Here is a 27,285-nt window from a genome sequence, read left to right as displayed (position 1 = left end):
GGGTGTTCGATCCCTGCATTGGCCGAGAAAGTTCATCTAGATATTCCGGCGTGGTTCTCCCTTGTCAGTGATGCAGGACGGAGGGGCTGACAAGGAAAGCTGTCTAGTCGTTCGGATGGGACGAAAAACCGAGGTCCCGTGTACACATTGGCGTGCACGTAAAAGATCCCTTGGCAGTTGAAATTCGATATAAGAGTAGGCCGTAGTGCGTAGTGCCGCTGTCCGGGCAAAATTTCCCTCATAGCACACTGTATGGCGTATGCCCGTCTTCATTAGCCCAGCTTAGGAGCAGAACAGTAGGACGTTAAACTCCATTTCATTTCATTTCATTTTCATTTATTTAGTTTGAGTCATTCTATGTGTCTATGACTAGTCCCCGTCTACTGTTGTATTCTGTCTGACTAGTTTCCATGTTTTTATTTTGCAAAATTCAAATATTTTTCATATATATTTAGCCAGGTGTGCCGCTATTTTTTCATGTGTTCCATGATGTGCCGTTGGGATTAGCGCTAGCCCTGTTTCATCTCGCGACCTATATGACGAAAAATTGAGCTGGCCTTATCATTTAGCTCTAACCAACAAGTCATGTCAAACGGTGACGGCGTATTCTTATCTGGAGAACATGCGCAATAAATACTATCGGTGTAGACTTGGATAACCAGACGCTAGAGATTGACATTCGATTGAGACTTCTGTCTGGCGTATTTCGCCGAACATAACTGATTTAAAATTAAGGGTAAAAACGGAAACGATTGAATGTAAATCAGTTTATGCATTCATATTACATTATTATATGCGCTGTAACCCATTTCTAGGTCCCAAATAATTATTAGCGATTTAAAGATATAAAATATGTATCAAGATTGTCATTGTGTCGTCGGTTGTGTGATAAATAGCTTCTCGGTGGTCTGCGGTGGTGAAAAGTCATACCGTTATTTGTTTTATGGGAAGTGAAATTTGGGGCATTTAATTTTATTATTCCCCTCCCCTCAAACTAAGTTAACCGGACCCTTACGGCTATGCAGATAGGCAGTTAACCGTTATAGGAAAGGTTGAGTGTAAGTGATCCACTCAAAGCAATGTGATGCGAAACGTCTTCTATTGAAATTCTTCGGCACGAACTTTCTCGGGACAGTCTCCTTTACGATGATTTTTTTTCTCTTTTTTGCATTGCCTCTGTTCTTCTATTTACAATATACAATACAGGTAGACAATATAAGAGAATTGGGGTTAAATATTACGTACAGCAGGAAAGTATTACTTGTCTAAAGAAATTAATTTATTATAAGCAATTTATTGAGGCAAGAGACAATTACAAACACCTCCACGAACCGGAAGTCGACGATAAACTTGAAAAAAAGAACAATAAAATTATAGTCACAGATAGTAGAGACTATACATTCATTTTGTTAAGAAAATAAGAATAATATTACTGAATCCAGGGAGAGATAACGTACAAAGAAGAGTAACGTAAGTCGTTTTCTCTAATTTCACAAGATCCAAGTCATGCATGGAACGTTATCATGATGAATGAAAATAACCGAGAGAGAGACTTAGAGTAGGCCTAGACTTAGAGGGGGGTGGGGTTTATTGTCCACTCGACACAAACTACTATTGAAACAAGGTCATTTTTTTTTTTTCAATGATTCGCTTGCGCATAGGGATCTTTAGCAGTGGGTGGAAATTGGAGGACCCAGAGAAAATCCATGAGGTTGGACAGGCAACCCTACTCCTTGTCATGTAAAAGCGGGGAATTAAAAATAGGCCCCTTGACTCAGTGGCAGACCTTATATGATCGAACACGCACACACACACTATCCTAGAAATGGTTCCACTACTGATCTCTTCCGTCTTGCTCCAGCCACAGTAGTGGATCGTCCTAGGGCCTTCCTTTGAGCAAGTTTTGTAGTCATTTGACCACAAAAATGTTACTGGCTTATAACGGTATAACTCACTTAATTTCAAATTACACTGACCCCAAACTGTACATGTACAGCACATAGCTTAACATATAATAAACCAATTCCCATTAAAATAAAGGTGAAACCTTACTGCATAATTATATGATTTGATTAAACCCAACTGCTATGGCATGCAAAATTTCTGTACATTTTAAAATGGCCACCGAACTAGAATTTCAGTGTTCCACTCTTCACTATTTGTAACATAATTACTTATTTCCATGCAAACTGTGATGATATGTGTTGAAAGTTTGCAACTGAGCTTAACTTTACTTGCGCAAAGCCGTGAATAGTGTATCAATTGTAGCCGCGGATGAGACAGGACGTGGGTACAATATTGTAGCTAACGCTATCCATCTGGCCACCCAACCCCTCTGAAGATGGTAAATAAGTAGTAATAAATATACCACCCAACCTAAAGCTCACCTGAAAAAGGACAACCTAATCAACCTATTTTCCGACCATAAATAGGGTGCACCACACAGCCAAAAATTGTGGGTTTTTTTAATCAAATTTGAACATGGCTTCAGTGACATTTCACACGCAAATGACATTGTGGTGCAGTGCTTCTGCACTTACATGTATTAAACCGTAGGCCCGTCCAATAAATAATAAAGCCCAAAAAAATCTAATGTTTAACTAGTCTGTTTTACAAGGTTCCCAAACCTTTCATTCACATTCTGTACTTGTGTTGTTACTAACTTGTTAGGGAAGTGGTGAGTTGTCTAAGGTGTGCACTTTAGATCAAAAGATCATTGAGTCAATTGTTGGGGTTTAGATCTCATACTGGTGCCATGATAAGAATGTAACTAGCCAAATAGTAGTCATCTACTCGGCAACAGTTTAGTTGTGGCAAACTCTGATATAGTGTGTGTGTGTGCGTGTGTGTGGCACTGACAGTAGGGCTGTATTAGTATTACATTACGTTACACTTCACTGCCAATAACAAGAAACAGTGTTAGGAAAATATGGTGGACAGATTCTGAAATTGCTCTGATATTTACATGAATAAGCTTATCAGAAGTCTTTTCAAGGTCATTTGATGTGCTGTAGTAAAGTACCAGTAATAAAAGCATTATATAGCAGGCCTTGACGATGCTCTGATATAATTTCTAAGGATAATTAGTGATACAGTACATCTATTGCCTGGAGATGATGAATGGTATTAGTTGTACTGGTTGCAATGCCAGGCACTACTCAACTAGTACCTGAAATTTTGAATTTGTGTCGGACATGAATTACTGTAGTAATATCTATATAAACATAGAAAAAAAGATAAATCTGTCCCACTATACAAAATGACTGGTGCAAGAGGGATTGTTCCTGACAAATCTTCCCATTGCTTTAGTTGTTATTTTATATTTCAGAATTTGTACGAGTAAGCTTGATTTACATAAGGAGAAAATAGTAAGTTATATGGGATTGTTATTAAGATGAATAGCAGTGCGGCTGAAAATTTCATTAATTCTCTGGTGAGAAATCTCCAAGTGCTCTGCCACAGTAATGTTGAATTTGATGATGACATAGAAGTAGTTGGACATCTCTACCTAAAAGTTGACAAGGCCAAAAAATTTAATTACATTGTTGATGAGAAAGTGTGTAAAAATGATGCCTCATCTACCGTATTTGTTAGTAATAGTTATCATTCCTGTAATCAAAATAAAACTAATGACACCGATAGCGATATACATAAACCAAATCAGGACACTATATCATCGCCCAGAGACACATCTAATGGTGGTAGCAGCAAACGTGATGCAAATAAGTCATTGATTCATTTCTCCAATTCATTTACTAATGATGAACCACCATCTAAAAGTCAAAGACTAAATGTATCACTCAGCAGTCAGGATGTAAATAAATCTTTCAAACCACGAATAAAACATACATTTAATAGAAATACCACACAAATACCACCAAAGTTAAAAACAGAAGAACCAGATCATATAGACTTGACTAAAATAAAAAGTGAACCACCGGATGATGTAACAGAAAATCTCAATTGTTATTTTGAATCTCCTGGAAAGAGTCATAATAGTTCAGGTAAGTTTGTTTTCCGTCATTAAAACTTGACTTTTGTATCTTCATAATGCCATGTTTAATAACTCCACCTGCATTACCTGACTTTTGTTCACAGGGATTAATAATTATTAAATATAAAAGCTTATGTATAATGAATGAAGTGGCTGTCAATGGTACATGTACAGCAAAGTCGGTTAATGCCGCCAGGGTATCAGACATGTGCTGTCATTTAAATTGAAATGTACAGTTAATGCCTTTAAAAGTACAGCCTACATTATTTAGAATGGAGGGGGGAGGGGGTGCTTATGTATAATGAATGAAGTGGCTGTCAACGGTACATGTACAGCAAAGTCGGTTAATGCCGTCAGGGTATCAGACATGTGCTGTCATTTAAATTGAAATGTACAGTTAAAGTACAGTCTACATTATTCAGAATGGAGGCGGGGGGGGGGGGGGGGGGGATGGTGCTTGACTTATAGTGTTGGTATTGAACAGACATGACCCAGATTAAAAGGATGTAAATATAAAGAGCAGAACAAATTAAATATATAAATATGTAAGCACCATGTACATGTAGATGTTATTATGTTTCAGAAAATGAAAGCAGGGCAAATATTACAGATACTGGTCAGTTAAATGATGATGAATTTTTTGCTAATATCAAAGAAAAGGCATTTGGGATTCATCCAGTGGCACTTATTCCTAATGAATTATCACAATCGGGTCACGAGTCATTATCACACTACTCACAAGCATCTACCTCAGCCTCTAATTTCAACTTACATAATCCTGATTTATCCCAATCATCTGGTAAGTATTGTATACCATCAGTATTATTAGGAAGCTGGTTCCTAGAAAAATCAAATTAAATCAAATTCAAAGTAAAAACATATAGATGAAATTATTGATGACATAAACTGTCGCAAAATACACTTTAGTGCACAAATTATAGCTCAGTTAGAATTGGCAAACTAAAATTGTTTTCGCAATTTTGTGATTTTGCTAGGAATCATCACCTATTCAAAAGTTACACCACACGACAAGTGATTACTTACAAACTCAAAAACAATGCATAAATATAATTAAATAATTTGGAAGAAACTTTTAGAAATGTTTTTCTCTGTTAATTCAAAACAAATCAAAATAACATTTTACGCTACAGCATTTTAGAAAATCCAAATTATTTTGCAGTATTTTGTTCAACACCAATCTAATTGAAATATAGATTCTATTTCATTCTGTTCTTTTGTAGTTTAAATTTCAATTCATTTGTATGATATAGATTAGTTTTTAGATGAAACCTGGCGTACACTACACGACGACATAGGCGATTTCAGTCGCCGACGATGAAAAATGAAAAACTCGGTCTCTAGCAATTTTTTGTCGCAGCAACTATCACTGCGAAGGTCGCTGATATCAGACATGTTTGATATGATCGCCCACTTCGTCGGCAACAAATCGTGTAATGTGCTCACCTCGCCGACAAGTTAAGCGACAACCAAGAAAATAAATTCACCCATTAAACCAATCATTTTTGGTTATTCTTCTCATGTGATATAACCACACACAAGGTTTCTCAGAATTTTTTTTTCTGTTGCAATCTGATTTAGGCCCAACTGACTTTAATTGAAATTAAGTTTGCAATTCTGGCACTTATTAAATGTGTGAACTGTCAAATACATATGGTATTATTCTGTCTATATAACAATATACTCAATAATAATATAGTTCTAGGATTCATACCTGTAGCGAGAAAACGGAGGATGACAGTCTGTTGCTCTTCTGAGCTTATTGGTTGTCTCATCTTGGTTGTTTGTTTGGTAATGAGAGGGCTAATTATATTTAGGATACTCTGGAATATTTCTGGACTCATCCTCACGTAGCCTGTTATCTATACATGTAACAAGAGTCGCCCAAATTGAGCTTGTTACTTAGAATAGGCCTACTATAAACACACTGCGTTGTACTAAGAGGGCTAAGCCACCGCCTGCTCACATGTACAAAAACAATATTAATTGAAGTATTCAACGCGATGATGACTAAAATGCATTTAGAGGTGTCACATGACAGGTTATTTTTTCGTGTTTGCCAAAGTCGACGTGTAGTGTGCTCACTCCATTTATATTGTGTCGATATTTGTCGCCAAAATCGTCACTTAAGTTATCGCATAGTGTTCGCCAGGCTTAAACCACATTCTGCTTGATATTCACTAAAGCTATACAAAGAAAATTAAAACAAAATTTTGAATATACGTAGTCAAAGTTGAACTTCTGGTATGTCACCCCCGACATGACCTCTCTCATAGATCTACAATGTATATTGAGTGGAGGCCATCAAAAGTATAAGAAAGCAAAACAGATTTTGCACCCATATTTTAATCAGATTGATTTCACTGACAAATAGAGTCAGTGTTATACTAGGGTATGTTTGATGTCATTTAATCATGATGGTGTATCTTTAATGAGCTTATGCTTTTAAGTATTATTGATGTATGTGATATATATATTTCAAATAAGAAATAGCTTGATATCTTTCCACATTCAACCCAAATAGACTGCAGTATATCTCTTTCTAAATCCTGTACAAAACACAATACAAATGTAATTATATCATGTTTAGAAATTTTTACGGATCATAATAAATGTACATTTCACACTGTCATCTCCAGTTACATAAATGTCATAGTCTATATAATAGTACTGTGATCTTATTTCTCTCCTCGACTTGATGAAAACCTCATAAAGTAAAACTGCATGGAAAGTAAGGAAGCTTACAATGTTTAAGTGTGATCAATTTACAGTATATTAAAGTTTTTATGAACAAGGACGGGGGTGAATTTACAATGGGGACGACTTGACAGCAGTCCTTGATTACCTGGTAAAATGAATGGACAAAAATATAAGCAAGGGTTGTAAGTGCTGTTTTGCATGAAGAAAATGCACCTTAAAAACACACCAGGACTTACCAAATGAGTGGTAGAAACCAAGAATTCTCCAATTGTTAAAATTTCCTTCTGGTATGGTACACTAAACCTTCATCGTCTGTGCAAGTGCCTTGATATGCTAACAAATGACTAGACAAAACTCCAGGCAAAGATTCTAAATGCTGGTTTTTTATTTCATTATAAATGAAAATTAAAAGAACTGCAATGTAAAAGTAAACAAATTTTGAAACATCAGATAGAATGCAAGCACTCCACAGTGGTTTTTTTGGCAACATTTATCCAACCCCCAGTTCCCAGATATTATGTATGTATCCCTTCAGAAACCATCTAAAGGAGGTAAACTAAAAATCTAAAATTTTTACTGTCTCCACAGTCTGCAATGTAGTTCATTGAATTATGTTATGTGTAATACCAAAAAACAAACCTATGTTTTCTTCATTTTTATAGTAGTGCTTTATACCATAGTTTAGTGCCTCATACCCCTAATCCCATCCCCAGCCCACTGTTTACAATTTATCTTGTAGACAATAAATACATAGGTAGAACAGTCTGCAATAAAATTTAAAACTGGCCTAATCATAATTGAGGCAATACAATGAAACAATTATCAAATAATAAATAAAACATGCCATCAGAGAAAAAATCCATGCAATATGACCATTATTTACCATCACAAAGATTTTATGACTACTGTCATGGACAGCTTTTATGACCTGCGGCCCAAGAATATATAATACTCTCAGTCACCCAGCCCATTCCAGGAATGGCATTCTTTCTATGTAACTCATTGAAAAATTATACAAAATGCTATTATAAGATCTCATCTGGAATATATTATCAACACTTTCCCAATGAATATAGGATCTGAGAACATTGGTTTTAGAGTTGTTAGCTGACCAAGACTGCTATAGCAAGTGTTTGATATGGTATTCTTTTTTTCTGCATGTTCAAATTCAAATAGTCCAAATAAATATTTTTTATTAATTGAATAAGTAGATTTTTAAAATGCTGTGTTTCCAGTGTTGAGGAGTACTTTTTGTCCCATTGCCATTATATGGTTGTATCCGTTTGAGAAACTATTTTATCAAAATTAGAACATTGGTACAAAGTCTGGGTGTTCAAGACTATACTTTATATAACTTTTAGGATTTAGTTAGGTTGTTTTCTGCATTATTAACTAAATTTTTGAGTAACTGATGAAATGAGAATATGATTTTATATCAATAACATACAGAAATTTAAATCATTAGGTACTTATCTTACATTTATTGAAGGAGATATCAATGATTAAAACATTTTAATGTGAAGGCATTCATATTCTTAAAGAGCACATCAAGTGAGAAAACAATATTATATGTATGTATACCCAGTGGTTACTATTTACAAATTATGCAAGATAACACCAATCTGAATAATATTAATTGAGCCATCTTCACTCAAAGTGGCAAGTATAGACCTCTCGTAAAAACGACTTTGCTACTTATCGAAACACTCTTAATCCGCTGAGACGCCAGTGACGTCACAGTGACCGAATGCATATAAAGAATGGTTATTCCTTAATTACCTTTACACACCATGATGTGTACTTATTAATGCCTGACTGATTCGTTAATCCCCTAATTAATTAAAACAATTAACTACGGGATAATTTGATTTGTAATTTATTTTAATTTTAGATCCTACATCATGTAGAATTTGTTTTAGGCAATACAAATAAAATAAGTTATCAGGCTACTCCCACACCATTGGCCCAACCATTGACTCGTATGTCAAAAAAAAATGCTGCATGTGTCTACTTGATCTACCTGATTGCCTCATGGTTTATCTGTTGTCGGACATTTTAATCTCCTTGAAGTCAGCCGACAACATGTGGAAACTAGTCATATCATAATATAGTAATAGTACATGTATATAACACCCCAAATCAATGGACAGTAATTATAACGTTCAAAATGTGTCGCGATACTTATCTACTGCCCAGTACTTTTACTAAGGATGAACATGAAGATGCTGACACAACCATGACTGTTGGATGTACTTGAGTTCTGTGCCGTCACACAATAATGTTTATCTGTAACCATTTTATTTCGTAAGAATTGCCACGTTGGACAGCCAATTTGTCATTACACAATATTTTAAACATTTTCCATTCACCGACAACAAAATATTCTGTAAATATAGGCACATATATCCATACGAATCGCTTCCTATTAACACCTTTAACTTTTTTCCGTATTGAAACTACGTCTTTTAAGACTCCCTACAGAAATTCACTATTTGCAGTGGCACTTTCATGCAATCTCGCTGTCGCATGGAATTCATTGTCTACAGCGCTGCTTAATATGAAACTAGTAAAATGGTTGATTTGGGCTCGAAATACCTGTTAAAGGTCACACACACCAATGATAAAACGTGGAAGTTGGCTATGCCTTTTTATGATGATGCAGCATTTTAAAATTCACTCTAAAATATTCCAGTCACAAGTATGTAATCTATAACAATGCAAGTTAAGAAAGGCAGCTCTTGAAAATGCTTTGACGTATAGTGATTTATAGCTGCTTTATGTAGATAATTATAATGCGATAATTATTAGGTCGGTCAATATGTTAATTGAGCCATCAATAAACACTAGTCAACTGGCGGTGTGTATAGACAGTGACACGATCATAATAGTCTATATTCTATGTGTGGTTCCTGTGACGTCACCAGCCAACTGGATTAAGGCTGTAATTGAAAAATTTAATAATGTTTTAGTGTCCAATACTCAAACAGTAGTATGTCGAATAATTTTAATCAAATTGGTGTGAACTTGCCGTAATGTGTATATAGTAACTACTGGCTATATGTACATATAATATTATTTTCTCACTTGATGTGCTCTATAACATATTTACTAGTTAAAGCCCTTCAGTACCATTATAGCGTTTGGCAATTAAGACTATCTTCAACAGAAGGCTTGATCTTGCTTTAACATCTTATCAAGCTCTTCTTGTAATACCCGGCATATTTCAGCACTAATTTTGATTGGCTACTGACCCAGCTGGGGAGCCTATCAGATTCCTCGATCATCGCGAATACCATGTCTCCGGCTTTCCTGCTAAAAAATGTCTACCTGTGATATAATCGAGTTGCAAAGTTCAAGGTTCGTTCAGTGTCAAGATTTCTGTGGAGGTCAACATGTTTGATTTGAGTGTGTTTATGTCATAACCTTGTTCACGCGTCTGCATTAAAAGGAGGTATCGTAGCTATAAGTTCGTGAATTGCAGACCAGTCTAGCAACGTCTAGATGTTCTAAAACTCGAGGACGTTGCTTCAGGAACATGGATTAAGACCGTCAGGCATCTTGTTTTTAAAGAGATAACTTTAGAATTGTTAAGAACAACAGCTTGCAGTACTGTGTACTCTTTTGTACAGAATATGGTTTATTCATGGTGAATGGTTAAAATTGTGTTATAAAGAAACTGATCTGTCGTCATGAAGGTCAATATAATTTATAAAACTTGATATTATTTCTGGATTACCGGTATTTGACAAATTATAGTACATGGTTAGAAAGGTCTTACTTTTTTATGCAATTATATAGAATTAATATATTAATATGCACATGAAAGTCCTTGCACTCAGTAATACATTTGGAAAATGATGTTGTTAGTTCATTTTTACAAGTTTATATGACATCAAATTCTAGAGATAAAACTGGAACCAAGGAATAGGGATGATATCACTTCTTACAAAGGTAACATTAATGTTTGTTGCAGTTCGTATTTAAAACTCTGGGTTTGTGACTCATGCTTATCTTCAGAAATTAAGTTCAGAAATTATTTATCTGTGAGTAGTGATGGGTGGCTTGCATGAGGCAGAGTATGCTTACACTAGACCATCAGATTTCTTTTACAGGGCTCAAATTGTTTTGTTTGTAACTTTGTATCACAACACATGATGTATTATGAAAGACCCAAATATTTTGTGTCAGTATTATCTTAAAAGAACAAAGTGTGAATTTTATTATCGGACGTCGGTCTTAACTCAGGGTTTGGGTTGAATAAAACTCCTTTTCATCCAAAACAATTTGGTAATAAATCAGGTATTTCAACTTGCAAAGAAAATAACTCTTTTTATTATATTTGTCATTGTAATCTTTAGAATATATACTAATTAAATGATAAGTTATTGAGTTTAAATGCTGGTGTTTTTTTGTTGTTTTTTTTTGCCATCCTTCATAAGGCTTCATTTGCTTTGTGCCATGAGAATATTTTATTTAATGTATATCATGTATGAATGAGTATGATGAATATGGACTTACCCTATCATAATTTTGGAAGTTGGTTTGTCATAAATATTGGTTTTTAACTACATGTATTTGGGAGGTTTGTTTGTCATAAATATTGGTTTTTAACTACATGTATTTGTACAAATGTGTGTATATTATAGTTGCTTGGGCCCAGAAAGGCACTTTGAAAAAGCAAATGTGGACATTTTCTCATATTGATACATAATACCCACAAGAGGGCAGTTATGTCCACTTAGGTACTTGATCTTTAATGCACCCCCTTTTCTTGTAGCTGTAGTTAGTTTCTTCATAATGTAAAATTGACATTTATTAATTGAACATAGAAGTTTTCAGTGCCTACCCAAACATCAATCAGTCTTCATTTGAATTTCAGAGGTCTATGCATATCCATATTCATCAAGTGCTTATCAAGTATTGAATATGTTAGAAGCTGCAGGGACATCACCTAAACCAACACTTAAAGATTTAGCAGAGAGATTTCAGATGGATGAATATACTGTAGTAGATTACTTAAATCAGAAGGACAAAATCAAGAGCTATTTTTCTAATCGCAGATTTAAAACATCAGTATCAATCCCAAGTCGTCGTTTGACACTGGCTGAAAAAGTACAATTAATTCAGACTGCTGAGTCATCAAATAAACCATCACAATGTATCTTAGCTAAACAGTTTGGTATCAGTCAACCTACAGCCTGTAGAATTTTATATCAAAAAGACAAGATTTTAGAGGAATATAGACTGTCAAAGCAGTCGGCTTCTGACACTGACATACAAAAATAATCAAAATCTAAACTGATCACTGATGGTGTTTTTCTTCAAAGTTATGTGTATGCAATAGGAACTGAGGTTTAAAACTTAAAAGTAAATACATGTTGAATGTTGGATTATTGTGAATATAGACAGTCAAAGCAAACAGTATCTTACATTGATATACAAAATCAAAATCAAAACTGATCAAGTGATGGTTTCAACAGTTGTTGCAGATCACTTGACATCAACACACACAGGATACATGTATAATATAGTGAATTGTTGATTTGTAATTGTGATGTGTCTAACAAAATTAAAGAATATTAACTTAAACTGGCATTATACAAGAGTTAAATCTGCCTATTGCAGGTTGTTCTTTGGGCCTTAAATGTTATGTAAACTATTAATTAGACATTTTATTAACATGACACGACCATAATCAACCCCTAATGCCATCTGATGGGTCCGATTTTCAACAGATTTGAATCAATTCTGCAGTGTTTTTAAAATAAGGATTTCTCCTCGGAGTGAAGTAATCTTCCATAATGCCGCTTTAAAGAACAATAGATTTTCAACCATATTTCATTTAATTTCATTTCATTTATAGAACAATATTAGGACAGAAATTATTCAAGTTGTTATTTTAGAGTGTATTCAGAATATGTTGTGTTTGTATTTTTTTTTTTTACGTGTATGCAATAAGAACTGTACTTAAGTAAAGACATATTGAATTAATTTACTTTGAATTGTATTTTTTTTATTTGTGTTTGTATTCAGAACTAAACTACTAGCTAGTAGAAGGCCTACATGATTAGACATTAGAAAAAGTATGAATTATATTCGGCACCTAAAGATTATATTATTACTGCAACCTGTGAATGTTTAATAGGCTCTCGTACATTTTTGGTGAAAATTCTGATTATGACAGTCATTATTTTTCCCAATACATTCCAAGGTTAGGCAGCAGGGCAACCAACACTCTTTCTGCAATTGCACTTAATTTTAGTGAGTAAATAATAATTTGTCTGTAAGATAGTACACAAGGTACATGTTGTTTACTCTTTTGATAAGAGTTTGTAATGCTACAACCACAAAATAAATAAGTTCATTAGACTAAACACTGTACTACTACTTAGAGTATATGCTGATCTGCCTCTTTAAACATTAAACTTCTCAGTGGACATTAGTATTCAAGTAGTAAAAGAGGGAATATCAAAAACAGCATATCAAGTTTTAATTGTTTTCATAAAACATAGTGTTGACAGGCAATAAATACATGCCCATCGGCATCATTTTGAGCGTTGCTGTTGACTTAGGGTCCAGGGCAATAACTATGCATGAAATTGATTGTTGACTATGAATTTCATTAGGATTCCTCTTTATGACCAGCCAAGATATTTCAAAAAGATTTTTAAAAAGGCTTGCAAACTATTGTAGAGCATTTTAAGGTAATGGTGACATGGGCAATAACTTTTTGTAAAATTTAAACGTTGGTAATCAAACCGCCCATTTCTTAGTCTTGATTATTATTTAAAATAAACTCATTTCAATTCTTACAGATGCAGTGAGTAGTTTAATGCAAATACATTACACAGCTGAAGATTTGATTTTGGCCACATCAAAAGCAGCTCAAAGTATGTTCTCTTTAATCTTACGTAATGCTGCTGATTCTGTGGGAATTTGGAGAACAACACCAAAATTAAATTCTGTTCCTCAAGAGGTCAAAGATGAGTTTTTTAGTATAATATGTGCTCCACCAAATGAAGGACTATCTGATTATAAAGATCAGATTTGGAACATTTTAGGAACTCGATTAATTCATAGAAGATATAACCAGAAAAGAACTAAATACACATGACAGTATTTTTTGAAACTAACTAGTCACATTTTTCAGTTTCCTGTATTAAATTTTGTTGTTATTGATTACCCAATATTTGTGGTTGATTGCTATTTTGTTTTAAGTTTCTGGTGAATATATTGGTGGTAAAGTGAATATGAAAAGATCTACTAGACAATGATATCCCATAGAATGTCAATCACAAAATCTAACCAGAACTGCAATTCAGCTATGCCTAGTTTCACCGGTGCCATTACCCTTTGAACTGAAAAGCTTCCCATACTTTCCTATGCCTTTTGAACATTAATTTTATTTTAATAAAACCAACAGTCTTTTAAATCCTTCATGGTCAGAGATAATGATATGTACTGAAAGTTTTATCCTATGAAATGAAAACTTGGTCTAAAGTTAAAAAAAAATACAAGATGACATTACATCAGTAATCAACAAAATGTTTACCGGTAAATTTATTACAAATAATTAATCTTTTGTGAAAAATGCCAATGTTGAGATCACAACTTTTATTGATGCTTCACTGGGACAAGTATAGATTGGTTTGTCCAGATATGACATCAATGGTTTGCAAGTTTTTGGTTTGATTGCTGCCCTGTTTGCACAGTCAAGAATGGAGGCTTGGTGTAGAATTATGAATTATTCTACTAGAACTAGAATACATACAAGGCAGGAAATGAAATGAAATTGTTTGTTTGTGTTTTACAACTCTCATTTTCTGGTTGTTTAATAATATTAGATATTGCAGTAGTCCAAACTTACCATAATATCGACTATATGTTCTAATCACATCATGTTTGCTTGTCATCCAATCAATACTCCTACTTAGCAGCAATATTGTTATAAAATCTGTTCTTCAAATGCTTTTCTTGTCATTAAAAATATGTACGTTTCAACTATCACTGATTTCCTGCAGTTGCCCTAGTGGCAGCAGTACCACATTTTCGTTGAGTACAAGATCAAAGGTTCAATTGGATGACCGAGAGATTGTAATTTAGATATGAAAATATAAACGCCATTCTCTGGCCCTTATTTAATCCACAATCGAGGGTCCTATTTAAATTGTAGCTATTACATTTGATAGGGCCTCTTTGACACCATAAAGGGCTCCATGGGTAATTTTAACTTCAATAAACTCCCCTGTAGACATGGTTTGATCTCCCCTGTAGACATCTATATACATAAGTAACTGTTTGTCTTTAAAAAAGACTGACTGGGATCGTACCTTGATTAAGTTTGAAACTCATGTTCTAATACAAAAACATGTTCAATATTGTGTTCTAATACAAAAACATGTTCAATATTTCTATTTCATTAAATTTGTGTTACTTGCTCAGAATATACCTCAGAATGCACCAAATCAAATCCTGGGTTCCCTCCCTCCCCAGCAAGGTTAATCCATCCCGGAGTGACAGGAGTTGTACGACCTTAGGATTTCAGAAGCTACTGGTTAGAAGGAGGAGTATCCAAACCATGATTTCAGAAGCAGAAGCTTCTGGGTGGAAGGTGTTCACGACAAGGATTTCAGAAGTAGAGTGATCTGGACCACTATTTTAGAAGTAGAAGCTACTGAATAAATAGAGGCCTAGGACTGGGAGTGATAGCGATAAATAACATAAGGAAGTATTCATTTAATGTCAACCACAAACAGTGTGCTTAAACTTGAAATTGAATAAGGTTTTACATTCATAACTTCTAAGATATTTACCTGCAAATATAGTTTTATGTTTATCAATCAGTGGTTATGTATTTAAGAACCCGACCATTAAGGAAATGTATCTATAATTGGTAATAAACATGAAATTTTAGGATTATGAAAAATTTCACGAATGTTGTATTGTAATTTGGTTCTTTTATATTGTGATGGTACTTCATTTAATTAATGTCTAGATGTTTGCATAGATTTCCTTTCGGTTTTAAACCATTCAGCTTTACATGGCAACATGAGGCTGAATAATTGTTACAAATCTCAGAAAAACTACTTGGATTCCATGGGTGAATTTACTGTTTTCTGATGTATAAATTAAGTATAGTCTGTGAGAAAGAATTGTTGATAGATTATTTGCACCAGGTAAATATACGATAATTGGCTGACTTGTAAAGTTGTAACCATATTACTTTATACATGTAACAGGTAGTGTGATTAATTCATCCGTTGCTATGTGCTAATAAACATCTTTGCAAGAAATTTATTTTCCATTAAAAGCTGTTATGTTAAAGATAGAAGTTTTTGACAGAATTAACTTTATGTCAAGCTTTGTTAACATCTGATTATCTTCAAAAGAAACCAGTTCAGAATCGAGTCATTTGGCGGGTTTCGATTCCCCGGTTGTACTTGAATAGGAGTAGGGTCGCCTGCCCAACCTCGTGGGTTTTCTCTGGGTCCTCCGGTTTCCTCCCACTGCTAAAGACCCCTAAGCGCAAGCGAATTATGGAAATAAAATTTAACCATATGTTAGTCCCAAAATGACCTAGTTTGTGTCAAGTGGACGTTAAACCCCATTTCTCTTTCTCTCTCTCCTTCAGGATGTCATTTCTGATGGTAAAGGAAATTCTAATTAGAATTAGCCATTAACTGTTGAAAATTTTATGGAAAATGAATAACCATCAACATTTTTTTTACGGGCAAATCCTCAAAGGATTGGAAAGTCTTACCAAAATGAGGCCATATATTTTCGGATAGTCAAAAATGGCTAAAGGGTATTATATCAGAGGCGAGGCAGTCATAACATTCATACTGAATATGTCTTTGACATTTTCATAGAACATGCTGTGATTGGTTGAAAATAAATGTTTTTAACTAGCAGACTTAAAGTAGCTCAGTCTCTAACTCAGTATCATCCAAAGTCTTTGACATTGAAAACACAAATTATTTGTCAATTTAAATCAACATTGATGTTGTGATCTTACTGGGAAAAGATGGGCTTCTGATATCCAATATTTAAGACAAAATAAACATTTCACCATTGGTACACGAATCGTGTACCATAATGCGTTTCAGCGTCATTTGTAACAAGGGACTCGAAGAACGAGGCTAGGCATATTCGACAAGTCATGTCAAACGGTAACGTCATATTCTTATCTGGAGAGCATGCGCAATAAATACTATCGGTGTAGACTGGAATAACAAGACCCTAGAGATTGAAATTTGATCGAGACTTCAGGCGTATTTCGCCGAATATAACTGATTAGAAATTACAGTAAAAACAGAAACGATTATATACCAGTTTATATACACTCATAATACTCATATTACATTATTATATGTGTTGCGACCCATTTGTGTCAATTTCTAGATCCCAAATATGAGCGACTTAGCTCCTTTAAACATGGGATATTTCAACCAATGACAATACAAGTTGGTCATTCTACAATATACATGCTGGAACCTCATATGCTTTAAACATTGACTTCTTAGTGATTATTGCATACAATGATTACAATGGCTAGATTAAGGAGACAAAATGATATGAGAAGAAGAACTGTAGTGAATTAGTTATTTTTCTCATTCTCAGGATAATCATGCTGCACACATTTCACAGTGCCTGGTTAATTGTTTAAACAAGGAAAGGCAAAATAGAAAAATGAAATACAATGTACCTCTAATTGTTTTTATTCAACCGCTTTAGTAATTTTAAACCTTCTTGTAGAGAGTCTCTACAGATCCTAACCATGCATTTTTCAGACATTATTTAATTTTTTCCGGCTTTGCACTCTAAATTGTACTAAGATTTGAGTAATTAACATTTAATTAAGAAAATATACCCAAAATATTAACAGCAGATAATCATCCTGCCGGGCCTGATGTAATGGGTAACGGTAATGGCATGTAATCATTACATGTTTTGAAGTAATGGTCAAATAATGAGTAATGGAAGATTACAAAAGTAATTAGCACTGGAAAATGAATTGGAATAAAAAGAGACTGATCAAAAGATATTAACCAACACTGACTTGTAAATACTGAAGAGAATTGAACCATTTTGGATTGATACTTCTGTTGGGGATTCAACTTTCAGAATATCATAGTTTGCAGGGTAATTAAAATCCTACAAATGATGATCAGAGGCTTTGAATATAGAATACACATATTTTTGGGCTGGAATGGCAAGTAAGGGCTAAAGGTTGAAATAAAAGTCATTTGATGACACATTTTAGTCAAATCATGTATTTGTTATATAGCACAATGATAATTATATCCAATTCTGTAGAAATCTATTTTTGAAGATGACGATACTACGATACTTTGCCGGCCATACATTTTTCTAAATTCAAATAAATAATATGAACTTAAATAAATATATATTAGAGATAAAATTCAAGTGTTCAAAATTTACTTTCAGATTTGTGGACAGCTAGTTTATATGAAGCCTCAGCAGGATATTATAAGTGTGATATGTGTGAAGCAAAGTTTACGTGTAAACGTTACCTACGAGATCATGTTGTTGGTAAACATGTACAACCTACTTGTGTCTGTGTTTGTGGCAAGGCATTTCAATGGCGTAAACAACTCACAAGACATAAAGTGAAATGTGAAATATTGCTAGCACAATCAAATACTTGATTGCACTGACAGTCAAATGTAGACCTATGTAATACACTTAAAGGACCACGTGGTGATAGGGTACCTGCCTAACATGGCCTTATAAGTTATATACAAAGATAATCAAAAGAATATAATTTTCCTACCATTGTGTTAAGATATTGAGAATGTTTTGGGTAATTTACCGGTAATTGTTTTGTCTTCCATTTGTTTTTTTATCAAGAAAGTGATTGAAAGGAATACTTTGTGTAGGCAAGAGGAAAAAAACTTTTTGGGGATGGACTATTTTGACTTTGTAGATATTTTTGTTAGTAATTTTAGATTGCTTACAGTAGGCAAAGGATCTATTATTGCTTCTTGTCATTTTAACTTTAAAGAGGCATTATTACTGTCAACAAAAAAGAAAATGAAAACACTATAATGTGTCTGATTCATAATGAAACTTAGAATATGTTTTATATATATATATCAGATCTTGCATACATTCTATTAACTTTGAACACCCTCAGCGGAACTATATGGCCAAATCAATGTGAATTAAAAATTCTTTTTTTTTTGCTGATGTGCGGAGATCTTTACATTGCTAATGCCTGTTTAAAACTATTATAAACTTGTAACCTAATGAGGAAATAAGGTTTGATGAAACAACCTTACTGCAGAGCATTCACTTTTCCTAACTAAACAGCAGAAGAACTTCATTGACAGTTATCTCAGAATTCTTCTTCAGAATAGGCAGTGGTCAATGGTTACCTTAATGTATGTGTTACAATAAACAAAAAACTAGTGTGTAAAGAATCAAATGTAGGCATACTTAATAGATTTGTGAAAATATATGATTTTATAATTAAAGAAAAAAAAACAAAAAAAAAACAGTGGGGGAGTCAATGGGTACTAATTTTAAAATGGTGAGCCAAATGTGGCCCAAAATGTTTTATATTAATTTTGGTGATTTTTCTGCAACCCATCTAGTTTTATAGTGTAAACCTTCCTAATGCCCCTCCTGCCATTACTTGTATCAATAAAATTGTAAAAAATATTGTTATTTTTTTGTCCAAATATATTGAAATTTGAACTTTTAATTGGGAGTAATGGAACCAAAGAATTTTTGAAAAACTGAATGTAAATGGTTCTTTCTGGAGTATTATCCTGAGTACAACTACAAAACCACCAGGGACGGCAACCCATCAAACCATACAGATATAATTCCAATTAGGTATAAAAACATGACGTAAATTCAAGACTAAAAAGGTCCCCCAAACTATGTGAGAACATTAACTTCTTTAGGGGCCCCCCAAACATGTCATACTCCCAGGACCTGTCAAAATATACCAGTCTTTGATCTTGATTGAAAAGTAAAGCCGTGTAAATTTCCAGCAATTAAACATGAGGATCATTTTAACCAAGATCACAATCCATATCTTTAAATGTATACATATGAATAAATATTAAACTTTTCTAAAATACTGAAAATCAAGTACACATACAGTTAAAGAGTCATACTGAGTTATTCACCATAAAACAACTCCAAGACAAATGACTGTTTATTGTAGATATTGAAGCTTAGAAATTGGGATGCAGTATAAATTTGTTTCTTATTCAATAAAAGTTGAAATAATATAAATGATATTTCTTAATTTGCACATTAAGATTTTAAAAGATTGAGAATCAACCACTGGTAAATCAAAAATAGGGACTTGTGTGTGGCAAATGACTGTTTATTGTAGATATTGAAGCTTAGAAATAATTTAAATGATATTTCTTAATTGCACATTAAGATTTTAAAAGATTGAGAATCAACTGGTAAATCAAAAATAGAGACTTGTGTGTGGCATTGTTCTTGTATCGTTGGAGTGAGAGTTCTATTCTATGATGGTATTTCAAAAAGTTTAAAGTACTTTTAAAACTAATAATCAAATATATTCATTAATTTGAATAGAATTTAATAAAAGAATATTGTTATATTTGTTTCAGATAATTATATGGGAGATTTTCTGTCTGTGACAACGGCAAACAAAACTTTTATATGTCCGATATGTGGCATTAGTTTGGGTAACAAACAGTGTTTGAAAGATCATATCAATGGCAAACATTTTGATCCGAAGTGTAGATGTGAGTGTGGTCAGACTTTTCATTGGAGAACTCAACTGTTACGCCATCGCTTAAAGTGCAGTCTATCAAAATCATAGACTCATACATTATGATGTATAAAAGGTAAACAATTGTTAGTCATCTGGATACAAGAGTTGCATATTTAAATAACATCCCCTGCTACCTCAATTTTCAGTGCCAAGGGAAGGAATTGATTCAGGTTTATGAAGTGCACAATATTTTGTTATGTGGTTTGGATTATTTGGAATGTGTTTTGATGAAAAGAATTTTTGTCATAATGGAATGTCAGCCAGGAAGATGAAGATCACAATAAGTGTTTTTTAAAAAATAGTTTTATGAATATACACCCTCTGAATGGTATTGTTCTTTTAATTCCTGAATCTGTGCTTGAAATAAATGAAGTGGGATTATTCTCCTTTTCCCAGAGCCCAGAAGACTGGAAATTAGATTTATGCGAGCTTTTGTTTAACAGGAATTATGTTAGTGCAACATCTGCCTATTGCAGGTCTTTGTTTGGGCCTTAAATGTTATATAAATTATTAGACATTTATTAACATGACAAGACTATAATCAACTCTCGATGCCATCGGATGACTCTGATAGTCTGATTTTAAGTCGGTTAGAACGGTTTGGCCATTTAATGATTTAATTTAAAAATGGAGAAGCGAGGCTACGACTCAAATGACCAGTATGGTGGTTATGATCAATGCACACATCTTGTCAAAATTACAACCATTGATATCTTCACTCAACAAAATAAAGTAATTTGAATACACTTTTCAATATCTTCTTCTTGCATTATCTATTTTTGAAATATGGTAGCGAGAGCTTTTCAGTTCCCAATCTGCAAGTCTTTTAGCAGGCATTGCAAAATCGACAAGCTTTATTATATAAAATGTAACAATCGCAAACAAAGATAGGTTTCCAGGCAACAAACATACACCCACGGCAGTCAACAAGAGTTGTTGCATATTCTTTCTTGTGTCAGTAATGAAAACATTTATAATACATTAAAATCTGATAAAGAGTAACAACTCATTATGAAATTATCAGAAAATCATTAGAATTTGTTCGGCTTCTAGTTCTGCCCCATGCTAACATTTAGTATACAAAACATTTAGTATCAAGGATTTAGCTGTTCACACTGTAACCTGGGTATCATTTAATCTTGTGTATCTAGCACTAATTTCTTTCACATTCGTTTAATACCAAATCATTTAAAATCACCCAAAATCATCAAATTTGTACATTACCAACTGATTAATTTTGATATTGAGAGGGGATCACGTGGCTAAGTGGGTAAGGCGCTGGCTCGCTAGCCTGGAGGTCGGGTGTTCGATCCCTGCATTGGCCGAGAAAGTTCATCCAGATTTTCCGGCGTGGTTCCCCCTTGTCAGTGATGCAGGACGGAGGGCCTGACAAGGACAGCTGTCTAGTCCTTCGGATGAGACGAAAAACCGAGGTCCCGTGTATATATTGGAATGCACGTAAAAGATCCCCTGGCAGTTGGAATTTGATATAAGAGTAGGCGATAGTGCCGCTGCCCGGGCAAAATTTCCCTCATAGCACACTGTATGGCGTATGCCCGTCTTCATTAGCCCAGGTTAGGAGCAGAACAGTAGGACGTTAAACCCCATTTCATTTCATTTCATTTCATTTGATAATGAGTGTCCAATTTACAAGTATTTAATTTCGTGACCACTGTTCAAAAGTTAATCATTATACATCAATAATCAATTGGGTTGTTTATTTTTTAACAGTGATCGAGAAATTGGACACTCATTATCAAAATTGAATGGTAAGCTTTAAACCGAACACAAGTAGAAATTAGATAATTTTAAAAGATTTTTACATATTTTTAAACAAAGATTTGATATTGAATGAATATGGAAGAAATTAGTGCTAAATATACAAAATTAAATAAAACCCGGGATCCAGTGTCAAGTTACCAAAAATCATTGAAAATCCAATTGGTTTGTCTCAAGACCATAACAGTTGTGTATCAATCTATAAAGTAAATTGAATGATTACTTTAGCCTGTAGAGCATCCGCAAGATTTTTCAAAGTAATCAAGGGCAGTAATTGTTGGAAATCCTTGAAAATATATAGTGCCTTCGTCAACACTGTGTATAAATTTAAAATCAATCGGATGAGAACTTTGGTCTCGAGAGCATCCATCAGATTTTTCAAAATGGACAAGGACCATAAATCTGGCAGTAATTATAAGAAATCGTTGAAAATCAATTGGCTTCTTCGTCTATGAACTTGGGATTACGGTGGCTAAGTGGGTAAGATGCTGGCTCGCTAGCCTGGAGGTCGGGTGTTCGATCCCTGCATTGGCCGAGAAAGTTCACCCAGATTTTCCGGCATGGTTTCCCCTTGTCAGTGATGCAGGACGGAGGGGCTGACAAGGACAGCTGTCTAGTCATTAGGATGAGACAGAAAACCGAGGTCCCGTGTACACATTGGCGTGCACGTAAAAGATCCCTTGACAGTTGGAATTCGATATAAGAGTAGGCCGTAGTGCCGCTGTCCGGGCAAAATTTCCCTCATAGCACACTGTATGGCGTATACCCGTCTTCATTAGCCCAGTTCGGAGCAAAACAGTAGCACGTTAAACCCCATTTCATTTCATTTCGTCTATGAACTTAAACACTTGTGTATTTTTCCGGCGTGGTTCTCCCTTGTCAGTGATGCAGGACGGAGGGGCTGACAAGGAAAGCTGTCTAGTCGTTCGGATGGGACGAAAAACCGAGGTCCCGTGTACACATTGGCGTGCACATAAAAGACCCCTTGGCAGTTGGAATTCGATATAAGAGTAGGCTGTAGTGCCGCTGTCCGGGCAAAATTTCCCTCATAGCACACTGTATGGCATATGCCCGTCTTCATTAGCCCAGTTTGGAGCAAAACAGTAGGACGTTAAACCCCATTTCATTTCATTTCATTTAAACACTGTGTATAAATTTAAAGTCAATCGGATATTAACTTTAGCCTCCAGAGCCACAAGCTTTTTCAAAGTGATCAAGGGCCATAACTCTGGCAGTAATTATCGAAAATCATTGAAAATCAAAAGGCTTCTTCGTCTCATGACCTTAAACCCTGCGTATAAATTTAAAGTCAATTGGATATTAACTTTAGCCTCTAGAGTGTTCACAAGATTTTTCAAAGTGATCAAGGGCCATAACTCTGGCAGTAATTATCGGAAATTGTTGAAAATCAATAGAATTCTTCATCTCATGACCTTTTAAAAACACTGTGTATGAACTTAAAAATCAATCAGATATTAACTTTAGCCTCTAGAGCGTACACAAGATATTTCAAAGTGATCAAGGGCCATAACTCTGGCAGTAATTATCGGAAATCAATATGATTCTTTATCTCATGATATTATGGGAGTTGTGATTTCAAATCCCCGGTTTTACGTAAGGTCGTCTGTCCAACCTCGTAGGTTTTATCCAGGTCCTCCTGTTTCCTCCCCCTGCTAAAGACCTCTACGCGCAAGCGAATTATTGAAATAAAATTGAACCTTAAACACTGTGTATGAATTTAAAGTCAATTGGATATTAACTTTAGCCTCTAGAGCGTCCACAAGCAGTTGTGGAAGCCAGACCTACGGACGGGGGCAACCACAATATACATATGGGACAGAAAAATGTTTATAAAAAAATTGACAAAGAACATCCTGTTCAGTTGTGTTTTCTTTTTTATAGTCAGAGGATTGCTAAAACTAAAATTGAGGTAGAATACATATTTCTATTTTATTTGTGATGTTATTTCTGATTGTTTTCTACAATAGACAAGCAGTAAACCATCTACACACACATGCCCAGCTAGGATACAATAAGAGAACTACCAGTAATTAATCATACTATTTTTGTGAAAAAATGAATAAAATATGTTTTTAATATTAATTGTAGTACCATAGTGAATGTTATTTTCATTGTGCTTGTAACTAAAGCATGCAAAGAACTTGATTTATCTTGTATTTATCAGAAAATATTCCTACTGGTTAATCCAAAAATGGCACTTTTGAGTGGCACTGAGTATCTACATGGTTATACATTCTTATATATTTTATTTTTCAAGTTCATTCACTTAAAACTGGTTTGTGAAAAGACCACATCTGAAATATTTTAGATCACATGCAGTTCCAAACGTCTTTGTAAAATAGTCCTCCATTACGTAAAAATATTCATAAAAACACAAGTGCCATAGTATATGTTTTCTATTTGAGATAAAAATGTAATTTTCTTTCACACTCACATTATGTGGATAATTATATTTATTGTGATTGCCCCCCCCCCCAAAAAAAACCAAAAAAAACCTGGTTCATATTTGTCACAAAACACAAACTGTCCCTTTAAATATTGTGTTTTAATTAATTTTAATTTATTTACAGCTATGTCAATACATCATAATGAAATCAATGCAGGCCTAAAGGAAAAAGATGTCAATGAACAGCTTTCTGCATTGTTTGGTCCACTAAGACAGCGTTCAACATATTCTAAAGAGGAAAAACAGAGAGCAGTTGAAATGGCAAAATCAGATGGTATTCAAAAGGTTGCTGAAAAACTAAATATACCAGCCAGCACAATATACATGTGGAGAAAAGCATTTCAAAAATAGCGTAACAGAAATTAAAGGAGAAATTCCAGATATATGTCAGTGGATAAAACTAGATAACTTTGTGTAAAAGGCTCTTAGAACCCTTTATTCTAGTCCCTAGAAACTTTCTGTTATATTTTTCAACCTCCTGTTGACCAACAATCACCTTGTGCCTGGATAAACTGGTCTATAACTTATTTGTATGTTGAATCTGGTTGAATGACAACTTTTGTGTTTCTGTTGTTTTCCAGTGAGTTATATACAAGTTTCAGGTTAATAGGCCTACTTCATTTGAATTACCCTTTGGTAAAGCTTATAAAAATTACCAAATAGTGACACTTATTAAAGTCACTCAGTGAGAACTGGAAGTGTGCCCTCGACAATATTACATAACTTGTGTAAACCGTTTTATCTAACCTTTGCAAATGGATGAATATTTGCGTTATACTTTAAACAGAATTTTTTCAGAAACTTGGTGAAAACTGGGGATTATCCTTTGAACAAAAACTTTGGTTGATCAAAACAGCCTAGGACAATTCATAATGACCTTCTTTTAAGGGTATGGAAATCCATAGTTTGAATGTATTTTTTTATTAATCTGCATATAATAATTATGGGGAAATATCATTCTCCTACCAGTGGCTTTGTCACAAAAGTTTACCAATATTGTCCATTCTAAGTAATTATCTGGTTATGACAGAAACAAAGCAAGTTACTTTCAAATTTTGTCAGCTGATCATGATCTGGTTTAGCATTGCTTATTACTGACTCTGTTTCTGTCCAAATGAAATATGTGGGTCAATAAATCAAGACACAAATATGCATTAATGCAATTCTGTATTCAAAGACCTTAAATTGTTATACAGTATATGTATTTATTTTAGAAATGGGTGAGATATTTTGCCTTGAAGTTGGTATACTAATTCATAATATTAAATTTAAGAAAAAAAGTGATTGATATGAGTTATGGGTTCTTGCTCAATAATCTTGCCAATCCAACAGTGAGCGAGGTTGATGTCTCCCATCTCAATCCCAAAATATATAAATGACACATAGAAATGAAATTCTCACCATCAATCACAGTCAAGGCATTTACCTGATAAACAACATACATCTACATTCAAGTTTGATTATGCTAGCTCGTGTGAAAACCAGTCGGACAAACCCATTTCAAAGTCTCCTTTCTAGAGGACATGTTTGAGTGTCCACAAGTTAAAACCATGATTTTTTCTACAATTAGAGGCCATAATCCAGGAAGTTATGTTCCGATATACCCCAATATCGCAAGCAACCAAGATCTTTGGTTTATAAACATACATTTTAAGTTTCATCAAAATCGGATAAAAATTGTGACCTCTAGAATGTCCACAAGTTAAAAAACAAGATTTCTTGTACAATCGGGGGAAATAATCCATGAAGTTACAGTCCGATACATGCCAATATCGAAAATAACCAAGATCTTTGGGATATATTTCAAGTGCTTTGTCAAAATCGGATAAAAATTGTGACCTGTTGACTGTCCACAAACAAATTGTAAACGGACGGATAGGCGCAACGACAATATACGTCCACATGAAAATGTGGGCATATAAAAACATAATATGAAGTAAAATGAAATAGGTTTAACGTCATACTTTTCTTCAAAAATTGGGCTATAAATGAAGAGGGGCATAGGCCATGATGCAATGTGCTATAAGGGAAAGTTTGAAAGGACAGCGGTGCAACAACTGCTTTCAATTCCAACTGTCAAGGGTTCTTTTACGTTCATGCAAGAACCTTGAAGAATATAGCCTACAAGTTTAGAATGAGTTCAAGGAAACACGTTTTAGTAGGCCTACTTATCTGCACACATGTAGCCTACATTAATGGACCAACAGAGGACTAACCCATTTTGATGACAAGTTTTTCTCTATTCAGCTGAAAGAGTGAGTTGAGTTTGCCTCAACTTTATTCCAAGTAACAATCTTACAGGGGACTAGGCCTATCTAATTGCGAGGGCTGTGGTTCAAATCCATGACTAATCAACATTTGGGCATACAGCATTTTCAAGTCTAGTGTGCACTTCACAACAGTGATAAATTCTCCTTACCCACGTTGCAATGCACATCGGCTACCGGCTACATGTAATCAGTTTGGGAGATGCTAATTGTAGGACGGTTGGGAAGGTTCAGGAATTTCCTGAGTCCACAATGGCCACTTTATATAAATGAG

The 27,285-nt window shown here is 34.3% G+C and overlaps 1 protein-coding gene across 6 annotated transcripts; it reads left to right on the top strand.

Annotated features, from left to right (window-relative positions):
- The first annotated feature begins 1,138 nt into the window (after positions 1 to 1,138).
- On the top strand, positions 1,139 to 25,999 carry LOC126816062 (uncharacterized). 6 transcript variants are annotated; one of them, XR_007678210.2, is made up of 5 exons: positions 1,143 to 1,470; positions 3,329 to 4,004; positions 4,578 to 4,793; positions 20,332 to 20,948; positions 24,869 to 25,999. XR_007678210.2 is itself a non-coding variant. In XM_050542222.2 (5 exons), the coding sequence occupies exons 2-4, from the start codon at positions 3,395 to 3,397 to the stop codon at positions 20,544 to 20,546; spliced, it is 1,041 nt and encodes a 346-aa protein (XP_050398179.1). In that variant the 5' UTR covers positions 1,143 to 1,470; positions 3,329 to 3,394; the 3' UTR covers positions 20,547 to 20,571; positions 24,869 to 25,999. The 6 variants fall into 6 exon arrangements, 5 of the variants coding, with proteins under 5 accessions (XP_050398174.1, XP_050398175.1, XP_050398177.1 ...); XM_050542222.2 differs by having other exon boundaries at positions 20,332 to 20,571; XM_050542217.2 differs by lacking the exons at positions 20,332 to 20,948; positions 24,869 to 25,999 and adding an exon at positions 11,592 to 12,609 and having other exon boundaries at positions 1,139 to 1,470.
- The last annotated feature ends 1,286 nt before the right edge of the window (positions 26,000 to 27,285 follow it).

Source organism: Patella vulgata, chromosome 3, assembly GCF_932274485.2.
Source record: "Patella vulgata chromosome 3, xgPatVulg1.2, whole genome shotgun sequence".
Classification (NCBI taxonomy): Eukaryota; Metazoa; Mollusca; class Gastropoda; family Patellidae; genus Patella; species Patella vulgata.
The sequence above is the reverse complement of the archived record's forward strand: the minus strand, read 5'-3'. Positions and strand labels throughout refer to the sequence as shown.

Bases quoted from the DNA above. Each gene is read 5' to 3' on its own strand.
- LOC126816062 (XM_050542217.2), top strand. From the start codon at position 3,395: ATGAATAGCAGTGCGGCTGAAAATTTCATTAATTCTCTGGTGAGAAAT. The intron at 4,005-4,577 runs GTAAGTTTGTTT...ATTATGTTTCAG, and splicing joins AAAGAGTCATAATAGTTCAG to AAAATGAAAGCAGGGCAAAT. The intron at 4,794-11,591 runs GTAAGTATTGTA...TTTGAATTTCAG, and splicing joins TGATTTATCCCAATCATCTG to AGGTCTATGCATATCCATAT.